This window comes from Haematobia irritans, chromosome 1, assembly GCF_050003625.1.
Source record: "Haematobia irritans isolate KBUSLIRL chromosome 1, ASM5000362v1, whole genome shotgun sequence".
NCBI lineage: Eukaryota > Metazoa > Arthropoda > Insecta > Diptera > Muscidae > Haematobia > Haematobia irritans.
This window is the reverse complement of record NC_134397.1, coordinates 237,352,693-237,374,361: the sequence shown is the minus strand read 5'-3', so window position 1 is coordinate 237,374,361 and position 21,669 is coordinate 237,352,693. Positions and strand designations below refer to the sequence as shown.

The 21,669-nt window shown below is 28.8% G+C and overlaps 1 protein-coding gene across 8 annotated transcripts in view; it reads left to right on the top strand.

Annotated features, from left to right (window-relative positions):
• LOC142235782 (sodium-coupled monocarboxylate transporter 2) overlaps positions 1 to 21,669 on the top strand; it is a 406,987-nt gene that overhangs the window by 278,855 nt on the left and 106,463 nt on the right. For all 8 annotated transcript variants that reach the window (XM_075307130.1, XM_075307217.1, XM_075307062.1 and 5 more), the window contains one exon: positions 4,839 to 4,986. In XM_075307130.1, coding sequence (XP_075163245.1) covers positions 4,839 to 4,986 — 148 coding nt within the window. The remainder of the gene's footprint in view (positions 1 to 4,838; positions 4,987 to 21,669) is intronic.

Below are 21,669 nucleotides of genomic sequence, written 5' to 3'. Positions count from 1 at the left end.
TTTGTGTGCCATTGGAAAATAAATGGAAGCAAGGTATGGTCAAGAAATAAAAGTCGGTTGAAATAAGGGGAGAATTAATTCAAGGTGAACAAAACAAAAGCGATTTTACTTGAGACCAAGATAGTGTGAGGTTCTTAATTTTTAATAGACTCTAAAAAACAATGGGGCCTTAGTACTGTAAGTCTATATAGACACAATTTTTGTACCATTTTAGTGACAAATACACCATTTTTTTAATGCGATGCTAATTTGCGCCACAATTTTTATACCCTCACTACCAACTACCCGACTACCTTATATGTGGTTTAGGGTACAAAAAAAAAGGAATTAAATACATTTGTATTAAAAATAAAAAAAAACAAAAATAATTCAAACAATAAAGCAAAAAATATGTCATTTAGTGACACAGCAAAAATAATGGCACAAATGTGTCAATGCTTAAAAAAAATCGAAATTTTTTCCACGAAAGAGAGATAACGGATGATGGATGATGATATACATAGAAAAAAATCGTTCTTTACTCCTAAACGAAATTTTAGACCAACGAAGTTTTCTTCTATTGGTAAAGTTAGCTATATAAATGTTTCCATATATAATAAATCGCATGGTTTATATTATTCGTTGGCACATTTGATCCCAACGAAATTTGTCTAAAATTTCATTTCCCACTAACAAAATACATTTTTACGTGTACTATCTTTATTATTCCGTCATTGTAACGCATCGAAATATTTGTCTCAGAAGAGATTTATTTTGTAAAGAACGAAAATTTCTTTTCATGCCAAAGAATTAGAAAAAACCGTTGGATCGTTTCTCATAAATTTGCTTTTATTTACTATTAAATAAAATAATTTGCATTAAACGAAATTCCCGTTTATCAAAAATTTTATTGCCCTGACTTCCGACCGAATCCGAAGCATGGTTGCACAGTTGGTAGAATTACCAAAAAATGATAGACTTTTTACTGTTTTACTGTTACAATTTTTTATGTTTTGGTAGATTTTGTAAAATATTCCTTTCCCTCTTAGCAGTACTTCAATTTTTTATAAATAAAATTGCAGAAATAAAATTTTGACAAAATTTTCTACAAAAATAAAAATTTTGACAAAATTTTCTACAAAAATAAAATTTTGATAAAATTTCCTATAGTTATAAAATTTTGAAAAAAAAAATCTATAGGAATAAAATTTTAACAATTATAGTATATAAATAATAGATATGTTAGTATTTGGTAAATTGGTAGAATTCTTGATGTTTTGGTAGGTTTTGCAAAATATTCCACTCAAAATAAGGAATACTTCAATTTTCTATAAAAAATAAAATTTTGACAAGAATTTCTATAAAAATAAAATTTTGTCAAAATTTTCTACAGAAATAAAATGTTGTCAAAATATTCTATAGAAATAAATTTTTGACAAATTTTTCAATAGATATAAAATTTTGACTAAATTTTCTATAGAAATACAATTTTGACAAACTATTCTATAAAACTAAAATTTTGACAAAATTTTCGATAGAAATAAAATTTTGACAAAATATTCTATAGCAAAAAAAAAAATAAAAAATATTCTACAGAAAAAAATTACAAAATTTTTTCCAGAAATCAAATTTTGGCAACATTTTCTATAGACACAAAATTTAGAGAAACTTTTCTATAGAAATACATTTTTGACAAAATTTTCTATTGAGTATAAAATTTTGATAAAAAATTTTATAGAAATAAAATTTTGAAAAAAATTTCCGTAGATGTAAATTTTGACGAAATTTGCGATAGAAATAAAATTTTACAAAATATTCTATAAAAATAAAATTTTAACAAAATATTCTATAAAATTAAAATTTTGACAAAATTTTCGATAGAAATAAAATTTTGACAAAATTTTCTATGGAAAAAAAGTATAAAAAATTATATATACAAAGTATTCTATAGAAAAAAATTGACAAAATTTTCTCCAGAAATCAAATTTTGACAACATTTTCTACTGGCACAAAATTTTCCAAAGAAATACAATTTTGACAAAATTTTCTATAGAAATATATTTTTGAGAAAATTTTCTATTGAGTATAAAATTTTGACAAAATTTTTTAGAGAAATAAAATTTTACAAAAAAATTTCCATAGATGTAAATTTTGACGAAATTTGCGATAGAAATAAAATTTTACAAAATATTCTATAAAAATAAAATTTTGATTTGATTTTCGATATAAATAAATTTTTAACAACATTTTCTATAGCAAAAAAATTTTACAAAATATTCTACAAAACAAAACTTACAAATTTTTTCTCCAGAAATCAAATTTTGACAACATTTTCTATAGACACAAAATTTAGAGAAAATTTTCTATAGAAATACATTTTTGACAAAATTTTCTATTGAGTATAAAATTTTGACAAATTTTTTATAGAAATAAAATTTTGAAAAAATTTTCCATAGCTGTACATTTTGACGAAATTTGCGATAGAAATAAAACTTTACAAAATATTCTTTAAAAATACAATTTTGACAAAATTTTCTATACAACTAAAATTTTGACATAATTTTCAATAGAAATAAAATTTTGATAAAATTTTTGATAGAAATAAAATTTTCACAAAATTTTTTATAGAAATACAATTTTGACAAAATATTCTATAAAACTAAAATTTTGACAAAATTTCCTATAGAAACAAATTTTTGATAAAATTTTTTATAGAAATAAAATTTTGAAAAAAATTTCCTTAGATGTAAATTTTGACGAAATTTGCGATAGAAATAAAATTTTACAAAATATTCTATAAAAATACAATTTTACAAAATATTCTATAAAAATAAAATGTGGCCAAAATTTTCTATCGAAAAAAAAAAATTTACAAAATATTCTATAGAAAAAGATTGACAAAATTTTCTCCAGAAATCAAATTTTGAAAACATTTTCTATAGACACAAAATTTCAGCAAAATTTTCCAAAGAAATACAATTTTGACAAAATTTTCTATAGAAACAAAATTTTGGCAAAATTTTTTATAGAAATAAAATTTTGAAAAAAAAAATTCCATAGATGTAAATTTTGACGAAATTTTTGATAGAAATAAAATTTTACAAAATATTCTATAAAAATAAAATTTTGACAAAATATTCTATAAAATTAACATTTTGACAAAATTTTCGATAGAAATAAAATTTTGACAAAATTTTCTATCGAACAAAAAATTTTACAAAATATTCTACAGAAAAACATTGTCAAAATTTTCTCCGGAAATCAAATTTTGACAACATTTTCTATAGACACAAAAAATTGAAAAAATTTTCTATTGAAATGAAATTGACAAAAATGTTTATAAATATAACATTTAAAAAAAAATTCCATAAATGTAAATTTTGACGAAATTTGCGATAGAAATAAAATTGTACAAAATTTTCTATAGAAATGAAATTTTGACAAAATATTCTATAAAATTAAAATTTTGACAAAATTTTCTATCGAAAAAAAATTTTACAAAATATTCTACAGAAAAAGATTGACAAAGTTTTCTCCGGAAATCAAATTTTGACAACATTTTCTATAGACACAAAATTTCGACAAAATTTTCCGAGGAAATACAATTTTGACAAAATTTTCTATTGAGTATAAAAACTTTGACAACATTTTTTATAGAATAAAATTTTGAAAACAATTTTCCATAGAAATAAATTTTGACGAAATTTTCGATAGAAATAAACATTTAAAAATGTTTCTATAAAAATACATTTTTGACAAAATATATAAACTAAAATTTTGATAAAATTTTCTATAGTAATAAACTTTTGGAAAAATTTTCTATAGAAATAAAATTTTGATAAAAATTTCTTTAGGAATAAATTTTTGACAACATTTTCTACAGAGTATAAAATTTTGAGAAAAAAAATTTCTGTAGAAAAAAATTTAACAAAAGTTTCTATAGAAATAACGTTTTGACAAATTTGTCAATAAATTCAAAATATATAATAATTTTAAGTTTCGTGTTAGGTCACAAAAACAAAAAACAAAAACGAACAAAGTCCATTGTTAGTAAGTACTCCCTTTTTAAAGAAGTAGTAACTTTCCCTTGTTGGTACAAGCTAAAACTTTCCCTTGTTGGTACAAGCAATAAAATTCGACACTTTGACAATTCAAAGAATATTTATACACCAAAAAAAAAAAATGTTTCTAATAGGAGAGATAATAATATATAACATTGCAAATACTGAAAAAAAAGTTATAAAATAAAACATATCTTTCGAAGAAAAAAAAAAACATTTTTTCATACTAGCCACAAAACAGTAATCAAAAACTTTCAAAGTACGATTTTTAAATTTGGTAGATATTTTATTAAATTTTAATAGATTATTTTTGGATTGCACAAGAAGTTGTTACAGATGTAAAATTGTATGGCAAATCGGTCATATCGGACCGCATTTAGTTATCGCCCTCATCTACACCGTTTCCCAGACTTGATTTCTTGAGTCCCATAGAGCCAAAAAGTCATTGATATTTGGCATGTGATACTCTCTATTATCCCCTTATAGCGATTTTCAAACATTGTGTTGGACAAGTAAATCACATCACTATTTTAAAATGTACCCCCAAATATTGGTCGCAGACCCCATATCGAACCCCATATAAACCGACCTCCTCATTTGGTTTGCAGAGTCCCCTGGACGAGCAAATTTCATCGGATCGAAATTTGCTATTTTATTTTACTTTATTTATTTCTTTAAATTATTTATATTTATTGTGAAAATAACCAAGCCTATAGGCCAATAGAAGATGGTTACAAAAACAACAAAAAAAAAATTAACTTTACAACTCTATTCTATACTCTATCCTATATATTTCAGGTTATCCCAGTGAGTTATACTATCGCGGATCAGCCATGTGGGAAATCATTTATGGCATGGCCAGTGCATATCCCTTAGTGTGTTTCATCTTTGTTCCAGTCTATTTCAATTTGGGTATAACATCAGTCTATCAATATTTGGATTTAAGGTAAGCAATTTCCCAATTGCCCCAATCCACAAGTGGATGAAAGAAGAGAAGCTAAAACAAACGAAAAAACACACAGAATGTGAAAAAAAACCAAATAATATGCTAAAGACAATAGCTTAATGTAAATAATTAAGAAAGCCATTAACATTTCAAGTGAAATCCATAACAAAATGAACGAAACTCAACAAGTCTTAATGACTTTTTCATTAAAAACGAAATGACACTGAAATTGAAATTAAATTTACAATTCTATGGCAATCTTCAAATATTCCCCCCTAAAAAAAGAAAGAAATGAAACTCTGTATGTTTGTGTGTGTAGAGTGAAGAAGAATTAATTTCAACAAAATCTTTGAGTGAGAATACATTGAGAGAAACAAAAATCGATTTAGTATGCAAAAACCGGAAGATAACATATTGTTTTGGAGTTTAACAATTAAGTGGATGGTTGTGATGACGGTTCTGATTGCCCCCCCATCCTCCCACCGCCTTAATCAATGACATACAATTCGCTAGTTCTCCCAAGAGTGAGGGAATCTAAAAATGAGAGAACTGTGGAATTGTACGTCATGGGATTGGAGTAGGGGGAACAAATATCATCAGTATACGGCCCCAAAAACTTTAACTGTGATCAGGAATATATATTTCGACAAAAAAAGACTTTTCCTAGTAATCTATCTATGAATATCAATTTCCATGAAATCCAAATCAACAAAACAATCCCAGTGTACAGAAATAATTCATTCTCATAGTCAAACTTTTCATTTCTCCACTTTGCAGTTAGTTTGATTTCTCTCCCTCTCTCTCATTTTGTATTTTGCATTCTCTTTGCTGTTGATGATATTGGTGGCAATGGTGTTAGTGTTGCTTTAGTATGTTTATGCAAACAATTTCGGATTTCGAAAAATTCTCAACTGCTACTTGTCTATCTTGTCATTGTTGTTGCTGTTGTTGTTGTTATTGTTTCTATGTTTTGGACAGCATTAACAAATTGGAACTTGAATATGGATTTGTTAAGAAATACGAAAACTATGCTGGCTATGCTTCTACATTAACATCCTTGAATAGGATAATGAGTAAACGGACATCACTTAAGATTAAATTAACATAGAGAATCATCTCATTACTACCTCTGAGTACTTAGCCTAAGAGTATTGTTTCCAAAACAAAAAAAAATTCCTCACCAACAAATGAGAGTAGAAAATGTATGCCAAATTAAGGTACAAGTGAGGATAATTGATAAGGAGATAAGGTTGTTGCTTTTGTTACTTTATTTGTTAAAAGATTTCACATAAAGATATTTGACACAGGAAAAATATTTACAATAACAAAGAGTCAATATGGTATGGCTCTACGGAGAAAACGGAAAACTAAGGAATTTACAAATTTAAGCGAGTTTAATGATAAATAGCTAAGAATAGAGCGAATCCGATTTTTAAAAAAATCTACATTAGCCCGACTGGAAAAATTCTATTGCTATATAAAAGAAACTGGAAAATATAAGTTAAAAAAGACAGTAAAATGATCCTACAAGAGTCCATCTTTGGCTCGGAATCAATACCAAAATCTTTAAGTGAAAGTCAACATCTTTGGATCCAATAAAACTTTTTTTGAGTGTACGTAATATAAAATAAGAGTTCAATGTTTTTCGACACCTGAAGAAATGGTTGATGCGTTCAGAATCCATGTATTGGAGATAAGGAGAATATGCAGAAAACCAATAAAGAAAATTTCCATTATTAATATTGGGTTTTGTTCTCCAATCCCGGAATATAAAAGGCAAACCTCGTACTTATGCATATTGACGATATCCTAATATTTTTTTCTCGATAATGCGTAATTTTGCCAATATTATTATATATGCTATTTATGTACGCGAAAACCAGAATGACAAAGAGAGATAGAGAGTTTGAAATGCTGGTGACATATGTTTGGTGTGATGAATATATGCAGTGTTGCCAATTATTGAGAAACCAAATAAATGTTATAGCAAAAAGCTAGAGAATTTTCTCAAGATTTTATGTCTATATCTAATTATACAATTATTATTCGAGCTTTATGGACAGATATAGATTAAGGAACATGGTTAATAGAGCCATTGAAAAGAAAACGCCAGATACAAATCTTTTCTATGTCTATAGAAAATTTTGTTAAATTTTTATTTCTATAGAAAATTTTGCCAAAAATTTTTACTGTTGTTTTTGATCTCAGCTTAAAACCATGCATTGACTAAACTACAAATGTAGCTTAACCAACAGAGGAAAAGTATGCTTGTCAAATTTATTTGGGCAAAGCCCTATATACTGCAAGATGGTTGGATGTACAGCAATTACGGAATCACCACAGGAGCCACCGTGGTGCAATGGTTAGCATGCCCGCCTTGTATACACAAGGTCGTGGGTTCGATTCCTGCTTCGACCGAACACCAAAAAAGTTTTTCAGCGGTGGATTATCCCATGCTGGTGACATTTCTGAGGGTTTCAAAGCTTCTCTAAGTGGTTTCGCTGTAATGTGGAACGCCGTTCGGACTCGGCTATAAAAAGGAGGTCCCTTGTCATTGAGCTTAATATGGAATCGGGCAGCACTCAGTGATAAGTGAGAAGTTCACCAATGTGGTATCACAATGGACTGAATAGTCTAAGTGAGCCTGATACATCGGGCTGCCACCTAACCTAATCTAACCTACGGAATCACTACATTCCTCATCAGCATCCTCTACTTGCAGCAAAACTATCAAGCAATTATCAGAATAAATTCGGGTAATTCACTCAACCCAAAGTGAACTACACTTGAACCTTCCGAAAAAAGGTTTGATAGTTGGCTACTGCCTAAACAAATTTGCAAGCATATATCTTTTCCTTTGCCACACTCAAATCATTGATTTGAATGTAGTTTTTTTTTTACTATAGAAAATTTTGTCAAAATTTTATTTCTATAGAAAATTTTGTCAAAATTTCATTTCTATAGAAAATTTTGTACATTTCTCTAGAAATTTTATTTCTATAGGAAATTTGGCAAAATTTTATTTCGATAGAAAATTGGAAAATTTTCTCAAAATTTTATTTTGTCAAAAAATTTTTACTATAGAAAATTTTGTCAAAATTTTATTTCTATATAAAATTTTGTACATTTCTCTAGAAATTTTATTTCTATAGGAAATTTGGCAACATTTTCTTTCGATAGAAAATTGGAAAATTTTCTCAAAATTTTATTTTGTCAAAAAATTTTTACTATAGAAAATTTTGTCAAAATTTTATTTCTATAGAAAATTTTGTAAATTTTTCTAGAAAGTTTTCTAAATATTTTATATCTATAGAAAATTTGTCAAAATTTTATTTCTATAGAAAATTTAATTTCTATAGGAAATTTTGTCAATATTTTATTTCTATAGAAAATTTTGTCAAAATTTTAGTTCTATAGAAAATTTTGTCAAAATTTTAGTTCTATAGAAAATTTTGTCAAAACTTTATTTCTGTAGAAAATTTTGCCAAAATTTTAGTTCTGTATTAAATTTTCTAAACATTTTATTGCTATAGTAAATTGTGTCTATACAAAATTTTGTCAAAATTTTATTTCTATAGAAAATTTTGTCAAAACTTTATTTCTATAGAAAATTTTGTAAAAATTTTAGTTCTGTATAAAATTTTCTAAACATTTTATTTCTATAGAAAGTGTTCCCAAAATTTTATTTGTATAAACAATTTTCTCAAAATTTTATTTCTATAGAAAATTTTGTCAAAATTTTCCCCATAAAGAATTTTCTCACAATTTTATTTGTATAAACGATTTTCTCAAAAATTTTATTTTTATAGAAAATTTTCTCAAAATTTTATTTTATAGAAAGTTTTGTCAAACTTTTATTTCTATAGAAAATTTTGTCAGAATTTCATTTCTATAGAAAATTTTGTACATTTCTCTAGAAAGTTTTCTAAATATTTTATATCTATAGGAAATTTGTCAAAATTTTATTTCGATAGAAAATTTTGTCAAATTCTTATCTCCATAAAAAATTTTCTCAAAATTTTATCTCTATAGAGAATTTTGTCAAAATTTTATTTCTACGGAAAATTTTGTCAAAATTTTATTTCTATAGAAAATTTAATTTCTTTAGGAAATTTTGTCAAAATTTTATTTCTATAGAAAATTTTGTCAAAATTTTATTTCTATAGAAAATTTTGTCAAAATTTTAGTTCTATAGAAAATTTTGTCAAAACTTTATTTCTGTAGAAAATTTTAGTTCTGTATTAAATTTTCTAAATATTTTATTGCTATAGAAAATTGTGTCTATACAAAATTTTGTCAAAATTTTATTTCTATAGAAAATTTTGTCAAAACTTTATTTCTATAGAAAATTTTGTCAAAATTTTAGTTCTGTATAAAATTTTCTAAACATTTTATTTCTATAGAAAATTTTCCCAAAATTTGATTTGTATAAACAATTTTCTCAAAATTTTATTTCTATAGAAAATTTGTCAAAATTTTTCCTCATAAAGAATTTTCTCAAAATTTTATTGGTATAAACGATTTTATCAAAAATTTTATTTTTATAGAAAATTTTCTCAAAATTTTATTTCTATAGAAAGTTTTGTCTAACTTTTATTTCTATAGAAAATTTTATCAAAATTTTTCTTCTATAGAAAATTTTTATCAAAATTTAATTTCTATAGAACAGTTTGTCAATATTTTATTTCTATGGAAAATTTTCTCAACATTTTATTTCTACGGAAAATTTTCTCAAAATTTTATTTCTATTGAAAATTTTCTCAAATTTTTATTTATATAGAAAATTTTGTCAAAAGTTTATTTCTAAAGAAAATTTGTGGAGTAACTCAACTAAGAGGTATATTTGCCATAATCTAACATAACATCAAGATTTCCACCAAATTACCAATTAGTACAAAATCTAGTTTTGGTAGAATTCTATAATCTGTGGCAACCGGATTAGTACACAAAATGCGATCAAGCTAGAAAATATAACAGTTCACATAAAATAAAATTAGATGGCAATCAATTAGTTTTTAACATTATTTTCAAAGTGTTCCCTTGACTAAATACTCTTCCGACTTCTGCATTTAACCACGGCTAAACAATTAATTTAGCTAATTCGGCAGATAAAATCGAAGAGGTGTCGTTGTATTTTACCTCTTCAGTTAACACACTAATTTTCAATCGGAAATATGTGGTCCTGTAGGTTCAATAAATCAAATCTATATCGGAGCTATATGTAATTATGGTCAGATATGGAACAAATTTTGTATGGAAGCTTAAGATCGGGTGAAAAATGCGGCCCCAAGAAGCTCAAAGTCAAACATGTGCATTGGTTTATATGGGACTATATCTAAATATGGTTTCAAAGCGACTTCTTGTTTCGTGCGGAAGTAGGCGTGATGTCAACAGACAGATGGACGGACATTGATATTGATATTGATACTGATATTGATATTGATCATATTGATATTATGGTGGTAACACAGAACATTTCATAAATAATCGTGATATACAGTAAGCGGCAAACGCAATTTATATCAAAAATGGCTAAATGTGTGGTTAATAGCAATTTTACAAATTTTGTAGCAGCTCAACATCAAAAATATATCTAGCTATAAATTGGCATTACTGAATATTTGAATCGATTCTCCTCTCTCTCTCTCTCATAATCAGTACAATATGGCTAAGGCTTGGGATATACTATCTTGAGTATACTTCTTCATTCTCTGAAATGCATGCTCTCTCCCTCTCTCTCACACATTCAGTACAATATGAGTAAGACTTGGGATATACTCTCTTGAGTATACTTCTTCATTCTCTAAAATGCATGCCTCCCATTATAAGCACAAGGACGGTACATATGACGGGTGCATCAACGAGCTGGATCCATTGAGCCCATCTGGTACTGAGAACTCAATGTAAAGAAGTAGCTCTATCCTCTTTAAAGTGTGTTGTTATAAAAAAACACTTTATTTCAACTGACCTTTCAAAAGTCTTCTATTACTTGCCAACACTGAATAAAGATTCAAATGCCCCTTGGAAAATTTTAAATTTAATGTTTAAATTTAACTATCAACCATCACTATCATCAGCTTAACACAAAACAGAAGCTTTTGATTATTTTGCACAAAATTAACAGAAATTTTCATTGCTGTAAATGCTTGTGCTTCCAGGATCTTAGTCTACTATCAATGATGTTTCTGATGCTTCTTCTGCTTTTCCTAATTATTTCGTTGTTAAAATTAACAACAACAACAATAGCAACAGTATAGCTACAATTAGATGGTCTCAGGAAAACTAAACATCCTTTAATTTGGTGTCCTCTCCAAGACATGCTAAACAAATTGGCCACCAAATAAATAGGATGCCGTTGAGAAGAAGAAAAAAATATATATGCCCCAAAGGGGTATTTTTAGTAAGGCTTGGAAGGGGGCTACAAAATGGCGTGAACATTTCAGTTTGCGACAACAACGAATATTTGAATATTTTGTTAAAATTAGCAACTACTACAACAACATGCCAACAAAATTTCCTTATCAAGTGATGACATGTCTTTTTGCAAAGTGAAGCCAGTGAATCTGTCCGTCCCTTACGACAATGCTGGCAAATGGGAAAATTGAAAATTAATTAAATACTGTAGTGACATGAGGAGCAGTGTAGGGACAACAAAAAAACAAAAACAAACAAACTTGCCTTTAGATGGAGCCTTGATGACACGCAAAAGCAAAATCTAACTGGCTTAGGGTTGAACAAACGAAAGTAATGGAAATATCAATGGCACTGTGGGGACAATGGGAAATCTGAAGGTCTCTAAAAATGGGTTAGAAAAATTACAAAAAAAAGCATCAAAAGGTTCTGATGTAAGTCAATCGAGAGATTGTGTTATATGGGATCTCTTTACAACATAATCTTTCTGCATATACAGAGGAACCGAGGCAGCTATTTTAGAAGCTTATATTCTATAGGCCAATCAGGGCCAAGAGAATCGTCGTATTTAGGTGACGACCCAATCGTCTATGGAACTCGCTTACTTCTGGAGACTCGCCTGCAATCTCTCCTTGGTCTTATTCGCCTAGTTCAGATTGTAGGAGAACAACATCTGAGAGAATTTCTCTCTCTCTCTTTCTACAAAATCTCTTAGGAGCTTATTCGCATAGAGCGGATGTAAAGAAAGCCTAATAGTGAAGTGGTAGAAGAGATTTTGAACAGGAAATTGATCTTCGTCGAATTATGCAGGTCGTTCATTTTGATGCGTGTCTTCAAGGTGAAAGTCATAGTATTTGAATTTTTGTGCCGCAATTACCAAGGCTGCCAGAGAATTCTACCCAAAATAGTAGAATTCTTCCAAAAATGGACAAAATTGTAACAAAATTTTCTATAGAAATAAGATTTTAACAAAATTTTCTATAGAAAAAAAATGTTGACAAAATTTTCTATAGAAATAAAATATTTTATTAAAAAAAAAATTTTGTATAGAAAAATTTGTCAATATCTTATTTCTATAGAAAATTTTGTCACAATAATGTCAAAATTTTATTTCTATAGAAAATGTTGTCAAAATTTTATTTCTATAGAAAACTTGTGGAGTTGGATTTTGCAAAATCTACCAAAACTTCTACAAAACAGTACAAAATTCCACCTGCTTGGTAGAATTCTACCTACTGTGGCAACCGTGACTGGAATTTTCTACAGAAATAAAATTTTGACAAATTTAATATAGACATAAAATTTTGACAAAATTTTCTATAGTAATAAAATTTTGTCAAAATTGTTCTATAGGAATAAAATAATGGTTATTGTTGTTTTTTATCTCCGCTTAAAGCCATGCATTGACTAAACTACAAGTGTAGCTTAACCAACAGAGGAAAAGTATGCTTGTCAAATTTATTTGGGCAAAGCCCTATAGACTGCAAGATGGTTGGATGTACAGCTGTTTCGGAATTACCACATTCCTCATCAGCATCCTCTACTTGCAGCAAAACTATCAACCAATTATCAGAATAAATTCGGGTAATTCACTCAACCCAAAGTGAACTACACTTGAACCTCCCGAAAAAGGGTTTGAAAGTCGGCTACTGCCTAAACAAATTTGCCAGCATATCTCTTTTCCTTTGCCAAACTCAAATCATCGATTTGAATGTATTTGGCTGGGTTTGTTTTTGAGCGTGCTTCCTCTATCTTCATTCGTTTTGTTTGTTATTGTTGGCTTCTCTTCAATCGTTATTGTTGTTTTTTTTATCTCCGCTTAAAGCCATGCATTGACTAAACTACAAGTGTAGCTTAACCAACAGAGGAAAAGTATGCTTGTCAAATTTATTTGGGCAAAGCCCTATAGACTGCAAGATGATTGGATGTACAGCTGTTTCGGAATTACCACATTCCTCATCAGCATCCATGCTGATGAAGTTTCATATTTTGTTAAGATCTTTATAATGGTTATAAGAAATGGGCATTATAGGGCTATACGAAGCGAACTAAATATATTAAAAATCAAATTTGACGTCGGAGTCAAAAATGACCAATGCACGAAATATAGCCCCTGTTCAACCACGAACAACGATATGCGTTTCTTTTCGATCGGACTTCAAATGACGACACAGCACAATAAATTGTATTTCGGGGGGTCGTAGGGTGCACGAAAAAAAAATTTTTTTGGTGTTCTGAAATTGTCTTCGAATATGCTACAAAACTGGGGGGTGACCGCATCAACTTATTTTTTTCCTTTAGGCCGTGACCCTATCTACTGTACATCCAACCATCTTGCAGTCTATAGGTCTTTGCCCAAATAAATTTGACAAGCATACTTTTCCTCTGTTGGTTAAGCTACACTTGTAGTTTAGTCAATGCATGGCTTTAAGCTGAGATAAAAAACAACAACAATAACGATTGAAGAGAAGCCAACAATAACAAACAAAAGGAATAAAATAATGACAAAATTTTCTATGGTGATGACTATGGAAAAAAATATACAGAAATAAAATTTTGACAAAATTTTCTATAGAAATACGATTTTGACAAAATTTTCTATAGAAATAAAATTTTGACACAATTTTCTATAGAAATTAAATTTTGACAAAATTTTCTATAGAAATAAAATTTTGACAAAATTTTCTATAGACATAAAATTTTGACAAAATTTTCTATAGCAATAAAATTTTGACAAAATTTTCTATAGAAATAATATTTTGACAAAATTTTCTATAGAAATAAATTTTTTATAGAAATAAAATTTTGAAAAAAAAATCTATAGACAAAAAAAATTGAGAATATTTTCTATAGAAATAAAATTTTGAGAAATTTTTCTATAGAAATAAAATTTTCGATAGAAAAAAAAATTAACAAAATTTTCTATAGAAATAAAATTTTGACATTTTCTATAGAAATAAAATTTCAACAAAATTTTTAATAGAAATAAAATTTCGAGAAAATTTTCTATAGTAATAAAGTAGAAATAAAATTTTGACAAAATTTTCTATAGAAATAAAATTTTGACAAAATTTTCTATAGAAATAAAATTTTGACACAATTTTCTGTAGAAATAAAATTTTAGCACAATTTTCTATAGAAATAAAATTTTGACAAAATTTTCAATAGAAATAAACTTTTTACAAAATTTTCTATAGAAATAAAATTTTGAAAAAAAAAAATCTATAGAAAAAAAATGAGAATATAGAAATAAATTTAATTTTAACAGATTTTGAAAATAACATTTTGACAAAATTTTCTATAGAAATAAAATTTTGACAAGTTTTGCCATGGCAACAAAATTTGGAAAAAAACAGTATAGAAATAAAATTTTAACAGATGTTGGAAATAAAATTTTGACAAAATTTTCTATAGAAATAAAATTTTGACAAATTTTGCCATGGCAACAAAATTTTGAAAAAATCTATAGAATAAAATTTTAACAGATTTTGGAAATAAAATTTTGACAACATTTTCTATAGAAATAAAATTTTGACATTTTCTATAGAAATATAATTTCGAGAAAATTTTCTATAGTAATAAAATTTTGACAACATTTTCAATTGAAATATAATTTCGACAAAATTTTCAATAGAAATAACATTTCGAGAAAATTTGTTATAGTAATAAAATTTTGACAAAATTTTCTACAGAAATAAAATCTTGACAAAATTTTCTCTGGAAATAAAATTTTGACAAAATTTTCTATAGAAATAAAATTTTGACATAATTTTCTATAGAAATAAAATTTTGACAAATTTTTTTATAGAAATAACATTTTCACAAAATTTTCCATGGAAAAAAATTTCGTCTAAATATTCTATAAAACCAAATAAAACATATAATTGAATCATCCGACCCCGCCAGATCTATGGAAACTTGCATTAGCTAGCAAAGAAACATATGTCGGGTATCTGGTGTTTTTTGTCAGTAATACCAATTCCTTAATCTTAATGTCTATCTAAAATAAAAATGAAATGTTTTGCAAAAATTATTTGCAAACATTTTTTTCTTAGTTGTTTGGTAAACTTTTCTCCATATTTTGGTATATTTCTTTTGGCTCGAGTGGCAACCGTTGTAGATACCCCTTCTCCGTTCACACTGTATATACCATGATCGTCTGCGATCGATTTTTGACCTCAATTATATTATTTCTTTGAAACAAACTCTAAAGCCCCAACCAAAAACTCAATCTAAACTATATTTAATTAATTTTAATTTAATTTTCTTTCAACAAATCACTATTCTATTTTGACCTACTGTAAACTTCTCCCGATTGCATCCAACTTACAATGGTAACATTGTATTCTGTGTGAACACCATGTAGTAGTTCTTACTGTGCTCTTCGTGATTGGTATATTGACTGTTTTGCTTTTTTTTTGCCGTGATGCTAAAAATTGGATGGTAATCGACCGAAGTTTATAGGATGCTCCCAGTAGGAAAAAGCGTCGTGTTTCAGTCATTATAAAGTACCTTATTTAGGAGCCAGTAGTGATGCCACACAAATGCAAACTCTATTTCCAAATAACATTGGGTGTCATTGGGGGCCAAGGCCTTGCCCTCTCACTTCAATATATAGTGCTGATATAAGGCATGATATTATTAGGAGAAAAAATTACCTTTAATAAGGCCTTCGAAATAAGTTGTCTTGTAAGGTCTTGGAAAAAAATAAAAAAAAATTGTGCTATTTTTAGATTTATTGTTTTTGTTTTTAATGGGTTTCCCCAATTGCTTAATGTATGTTGACATAGAATTTATTGTTATTACAATTTAATTTTACCTTTATAAAATTTCTTCTGAAAGCGGTGTCGAACTCACGACCATTGACTTGATAAGCGCACACTCTACCCACTCGGCTACGGTCGGCTGTGCTTTGCACAGAGCTAAATGCTAATTTAAATGTAACATACATAAACACATTATCCTCCGCATTCCATGAGAGCTGTGTTAACAGGTCTGTTATTAGAAACGACAACATAATGAATAGTGATGCTGCTCTACCAAAGAAGCATTGTACTTCCAACACACCAGTTTTTAGAAACCGAAAAATATTCACTACTCATGATTCTCTGCATTGCACAATCAGGGGCTTTCTAACGTCTAATAGCGGGATATTAAATTCGAAAGCATTGTTAAATGTTGTTGACCAGTTACTAGCAACAGCGATGTAATGAGAACAAAGTCAAAAAGTCAAATTAAAAAAAATTGCTTTAAACTTTATTAAATATTATATATTAATATACATACTCGAAATTTAATTATACCCTGCGCCACACTGTGGAACAGGGTATTATAAGTTAGTGCATATGTTTGTAACACCCAGAAGGAGACGAGGTAGACATATGGGGCTTTGGCAATAATGCTCAGGGTGGTTCCCTGAGTCGATATAACCATGTCCGTCTGTCCGTCCGTCCGCCTGTCTGTGAACACATTTTTGTGATCAAAGTCCAATCGCCTTCAAATTTGGCACGTGTTCCTTTTTTGGGTAAGAATAGAACCCTATTGATTTTGGAAGAAATCGGTTCAGATTTAGATATAGCTCCCATATATATCTTTCGGCCGATATGCACTTATATGGCCCCAGAAGCCAGAGTTTTGGCCCAATTTGGTTGAAATTTTGCACTAGGAGTACAATTAGTAGTATAATCATGTGTGCCAAATTTTATTGAAATAGGTTCAGATTTAGATATAGCTTCCATATATATCTTTCCCCCGATATGGACTTATATGGTCCTAGAAGCCAGAGTTTTGGCCCAATTTGGTTGAAATTTTGTACTAGGAGCACAACTAGTAGTGTAGTTAATTGTACTCAATTTGATTGAAATCGGTTCAGATTTAGATATAGCTCCCATATATATCTTTCGCCCGATATGGACTAATATGGTCCTAGAAGCCAGAGTTTTGGCCCAATTTGGTTGAAATTTTGCACTAGGAGTACAATTAGCAGTATAGTCAAGTGTGCCAAATTTGATTGAAATCGGTTCAGATTTAGATATATCTCCCATATATAGCTTTCGCTCGATTTACACTCATATGACCACAGAGGCCAATTTTTAACACCGATTTAGTTGTAATTTTGCACGGGGAGTATAATTAGCATTACAGCTGTGCGTGTCAAATTTGGTTGAAATCGGTTCAGATTTAGATATATCTCCCATATATATGTTTTTCTGATTTCGACAAAAATGGTCAAAATACCAACATTTTCCATGTAAAATCGCCTCTGCTTAGTTAAAAAGTTGTAAAACTGACTGTAATTTTCCTTAACTTAAAATACATTTATATCGAGTGATAAATCATACATAAACTTTTGTGAAGTTTCCTTAAAATTGCTTCAGATTTAAATGTTTCCCAGTGCATTAGCTGACTTAAATTTTGAGTCTATAAATTTTGTAGAAGTCTATTAAATTCTGTCCAGATCGAGTGATAGTTAATGTATGTATTTGGGACAAACCTGTATATATAGCCCCCAACACATTTGATGGATGTGATATGGTATCGAAAATTTAGATCTACAAAGTGGTGCTTTAGACTTGCCTTACTTGTTTTTAACATGTGATTAATTATGTCTAATAAATTTTCTTGAATTTGTCGAAAAATATATATAATATTCAATATAAATAATCTACATTTTCTAAAATGAACGAACAATTTCCGGTGGGTTCACTTTTATCTGTGACATTTGCCCTGTAGTGATACTTTCATAGAAAACGATGCCTTTTATTGCTTAAGACTTAAGAAAATATGTAATTTCAACTTCATCTAATGTAAACTGTAATTTCAAAAATTTTCCGCCAGAAATAATAAGTGTCATTCGTTTTTAAATGAAATAATTTGAATAAAAAACAAGCCTTCTCGTGTAAGTTGAAATGTCATTAGTAGTCGTTCCGATGTTGGGCTAAAAATAGACATTATAATAGGCTTGATTTAAGAAGCGAATGGGCAATGCCTATTGAATCTTTTCGTCTTAAGAAAATTTTTAAAAACACAGATGTTAAAGCACCTTATCATGTAAGCTGTGTTGGAAGTTTCATTGACGCTTTTATAATGCGTATTTTCAGCTCTTATAAATGCAGGGCCCACGAATTATCCGACTGGGCTGTTATATGTGGGCGAGTGTGTGTGTGTGTGATATTGGTTCAAAGAGCTACATCAACAATTTTGGTGATGACGTCGATGATAGCAACGATGAAGCCACTCTACTATACTACAACCACCACCATCATTATTGTTCGTAGATGTCATTTAAATTGGTTTCACTCTTTATTGATGTTGTTGTTGTTGATGTTGCTGAGATGTTAGTGTTCTCGTTATTGTTGTAATTATCACCAATCTGACATTATAAGAGGATATTTACTATGCCTTTAGGCTATACTATCGCGAGAGAACAAGTAAATACAATCAAATAAAGCAACAAACAAATACATTTACAAGTGATGTATTTGTAAATGTATTTGTTATTGCGAATAAGCGATGTGAAATTATTATCAATTTTAATGATTTCATTCAATGTGTTTAGGAGGATGATAATCAATGACATGACGGTTTTATTTAATTATTGTTATTACCCTCAAAATTTAATCGTGTTTAATTTAGCTTGAAGTAAATCGAAATATTTGGCATAGAAATTTCAGTATGCATTAATACAGAAAAAATAGCAACAACAGCATTAGCTCAACAGCGCATGGAGAACATACATAATGCAGATCTTCAAAATGTGAGAACATTGGAAAAGAGAGAATAAAAGATATGCATTAGAGAATTTACCGATACAACCAAAACCAACAAGTGCAATAAATAGAAAATAAAACAAAGACAATTCTAGCACCAACTACAGCATTAATTATTTTATTATTATTATTATTATTCAATTATTCAGTATTTTCTTTTTACTTTCATCTATCATTTCATATTAGCTTGTTCTGGGATATTATGAAAACTTTTGCAACATATAATTGTAATTATCTTTCGAAACCGTATACATTTTTATAGTTATATGTCATTTTAAAGAAAATTATTTAATATTTATTTCATGTTGTGCAGTATTAATATCTTATTATTAAACGTATTTGTTCTCTTTTTTGCAAATGTAATTGACAACAATTTGATTATAAGTGTACCTTATATGGAAAGTAATTGAATAGTAGCCTAGCCCAGCAATACATCCTGGACAAAAAACAATAGATGAAAAATTTTTTAAATTGAAAAGTTGCCTGTGGGCAACTGTGGGCACTTGTGGTAGTAAAATTACATATTTTTGGACATAAGACCTAACATAGAGAAAAAAGGTTTGGGATTGGGATGTTCCAGTGACGAGAAATGCGGCGATGATGTGGAAAACATATCTGCATGCAGGAGGGAATTTGGAAGGAATCGTAAAAAGGGAGGAAGTCATATATATCGACCTTCTTGGCAACATACTAGTGGATTAGCACGAATATTGGCCCTTTATAATACTTTGGTTTTTTATACCGCCAGTTAAATTGACATGGGTTCAAAACAAAAAAAACATTTTCGTTAATCACGCGTGATACACACGAAGCCGTGAATGAAATTTAAACGAAATCTCGTGAATGTGCGTGAACGGGATAAACCAAAATGTGTGGCCAGTGAGCGTGAGTAAAAATCAAATTGTATTCGTGATTGTCAGTGAGTAAAATTTATCCGAAATCACGCTCCTGATAAAAATTCACTTTCACGATCCAACTCACGCTCAAGATAAATTTCATGTTCACGATAAAATTCACACTCACGGTAATACAGAGACACAAAAAGTCACAATCACGAACAAATTCACGTTCACGATTAAATTCACGCTCACCAATTTTAATCGCCTTTACTTATTTAATCACGCTTAAGATTTCAATAGAGTGAGTCACGAGAAATTTCGTGAATTACGAGAATTTTATTGAGCCACGAAAATTGTCGTGTTCCGAAAATATTTGTGAATCACGAGATTTGTCGTGAAGTACGAAAATTGTGGTGAATCATGCGAAAGCGTGAGGCATAAACGTCGTTCATGTGTGAGCGTGCGCGAGTATGACTTTTTATTTCGTGAATTGGCATGAGCGTGAATTCCTACCCACATGGCGTGCGTGAGTACAAACACTTTTTCGTGAATGTGTTTGAGCATGAGTGAAATTCCACTCACGCGCGCACCTAAGTATTTATTTACTGTAAAATAACAAAAAACGTACAAAAAATCCAATAAAACGTAATACGACTATCATTACAAAACAAACTATTTCGTAGTCACAATTGCCCAAAGTTGCCCACAGGCAACATTCTCTACCGCCCAAACCAATGGGCGTGGCGAAATTTTGGCTAGACGCTTCTTAAATGACTTCAACATGATTTAAAGTAAACAAAAAACGAAACCTATAAAAACAATAAATAACACGCAAACTTGTGTTTGCCTATCGTCTACGCGAAAAATTAAATACAATTTTAATCAAAATTTCCCATAAAACAGGATAAATTTTTTCAGTGTAGATAAATCAAAATATCTCCTTAGGCCACGTTTCATTAATTCCAAAATCAAACCCGTTTTCTCATAGCTTAATAATCTAAGAACAATCGTATTACTCTCATTGCTTTAGCTTACTCTCTTACTCTTAATGCTCTCCCCATGACTCTGCAATTTACTTGCTGATGTTATCATAACACAATCGTATTACTCTCATTGTTTTAACTTACTCTCATACTCTTAATGCTCTCCCCATGACTCTGCAATTTTCTTGCTGATGTTATCATAACACAAGCCATAACAAACCAACCAACTGATCTTTTCCGTGTATGCATACAAACAGTGATGCCAATTTGGTGCTTTTAGCACCAAATTTAGTGCTTTTTAATTTCTAAAAGGCACCAAATTACCTTTTTGATGCCTTTTCAAAAAAAGCACCAACTTGGTGCTTACTAGCATTTTCATTTAGTGCTTTTGGTATTTTTTTCATTTTGAACAGTATTAAGTTTAATTGATACAAAAATTTGGATTAGACTTTAAAGACCTTAAGAAACTCAACTTTATTGCCAAATATAGAATTTTATTGTTATGACGGTGGTATTGATTATTGTGTAATTAATATTGTTATTTAGGGTAGTCTGTTGAAAAGTGTAGCGACGAGTGCCGAATTTTTGAACTAGATAAAGATGTCATTAAAAATGTTTGTATTAAATTCACAAAAGCACGCACAACTGAAATTAGCAATAGACTCCATCCATATATTAATA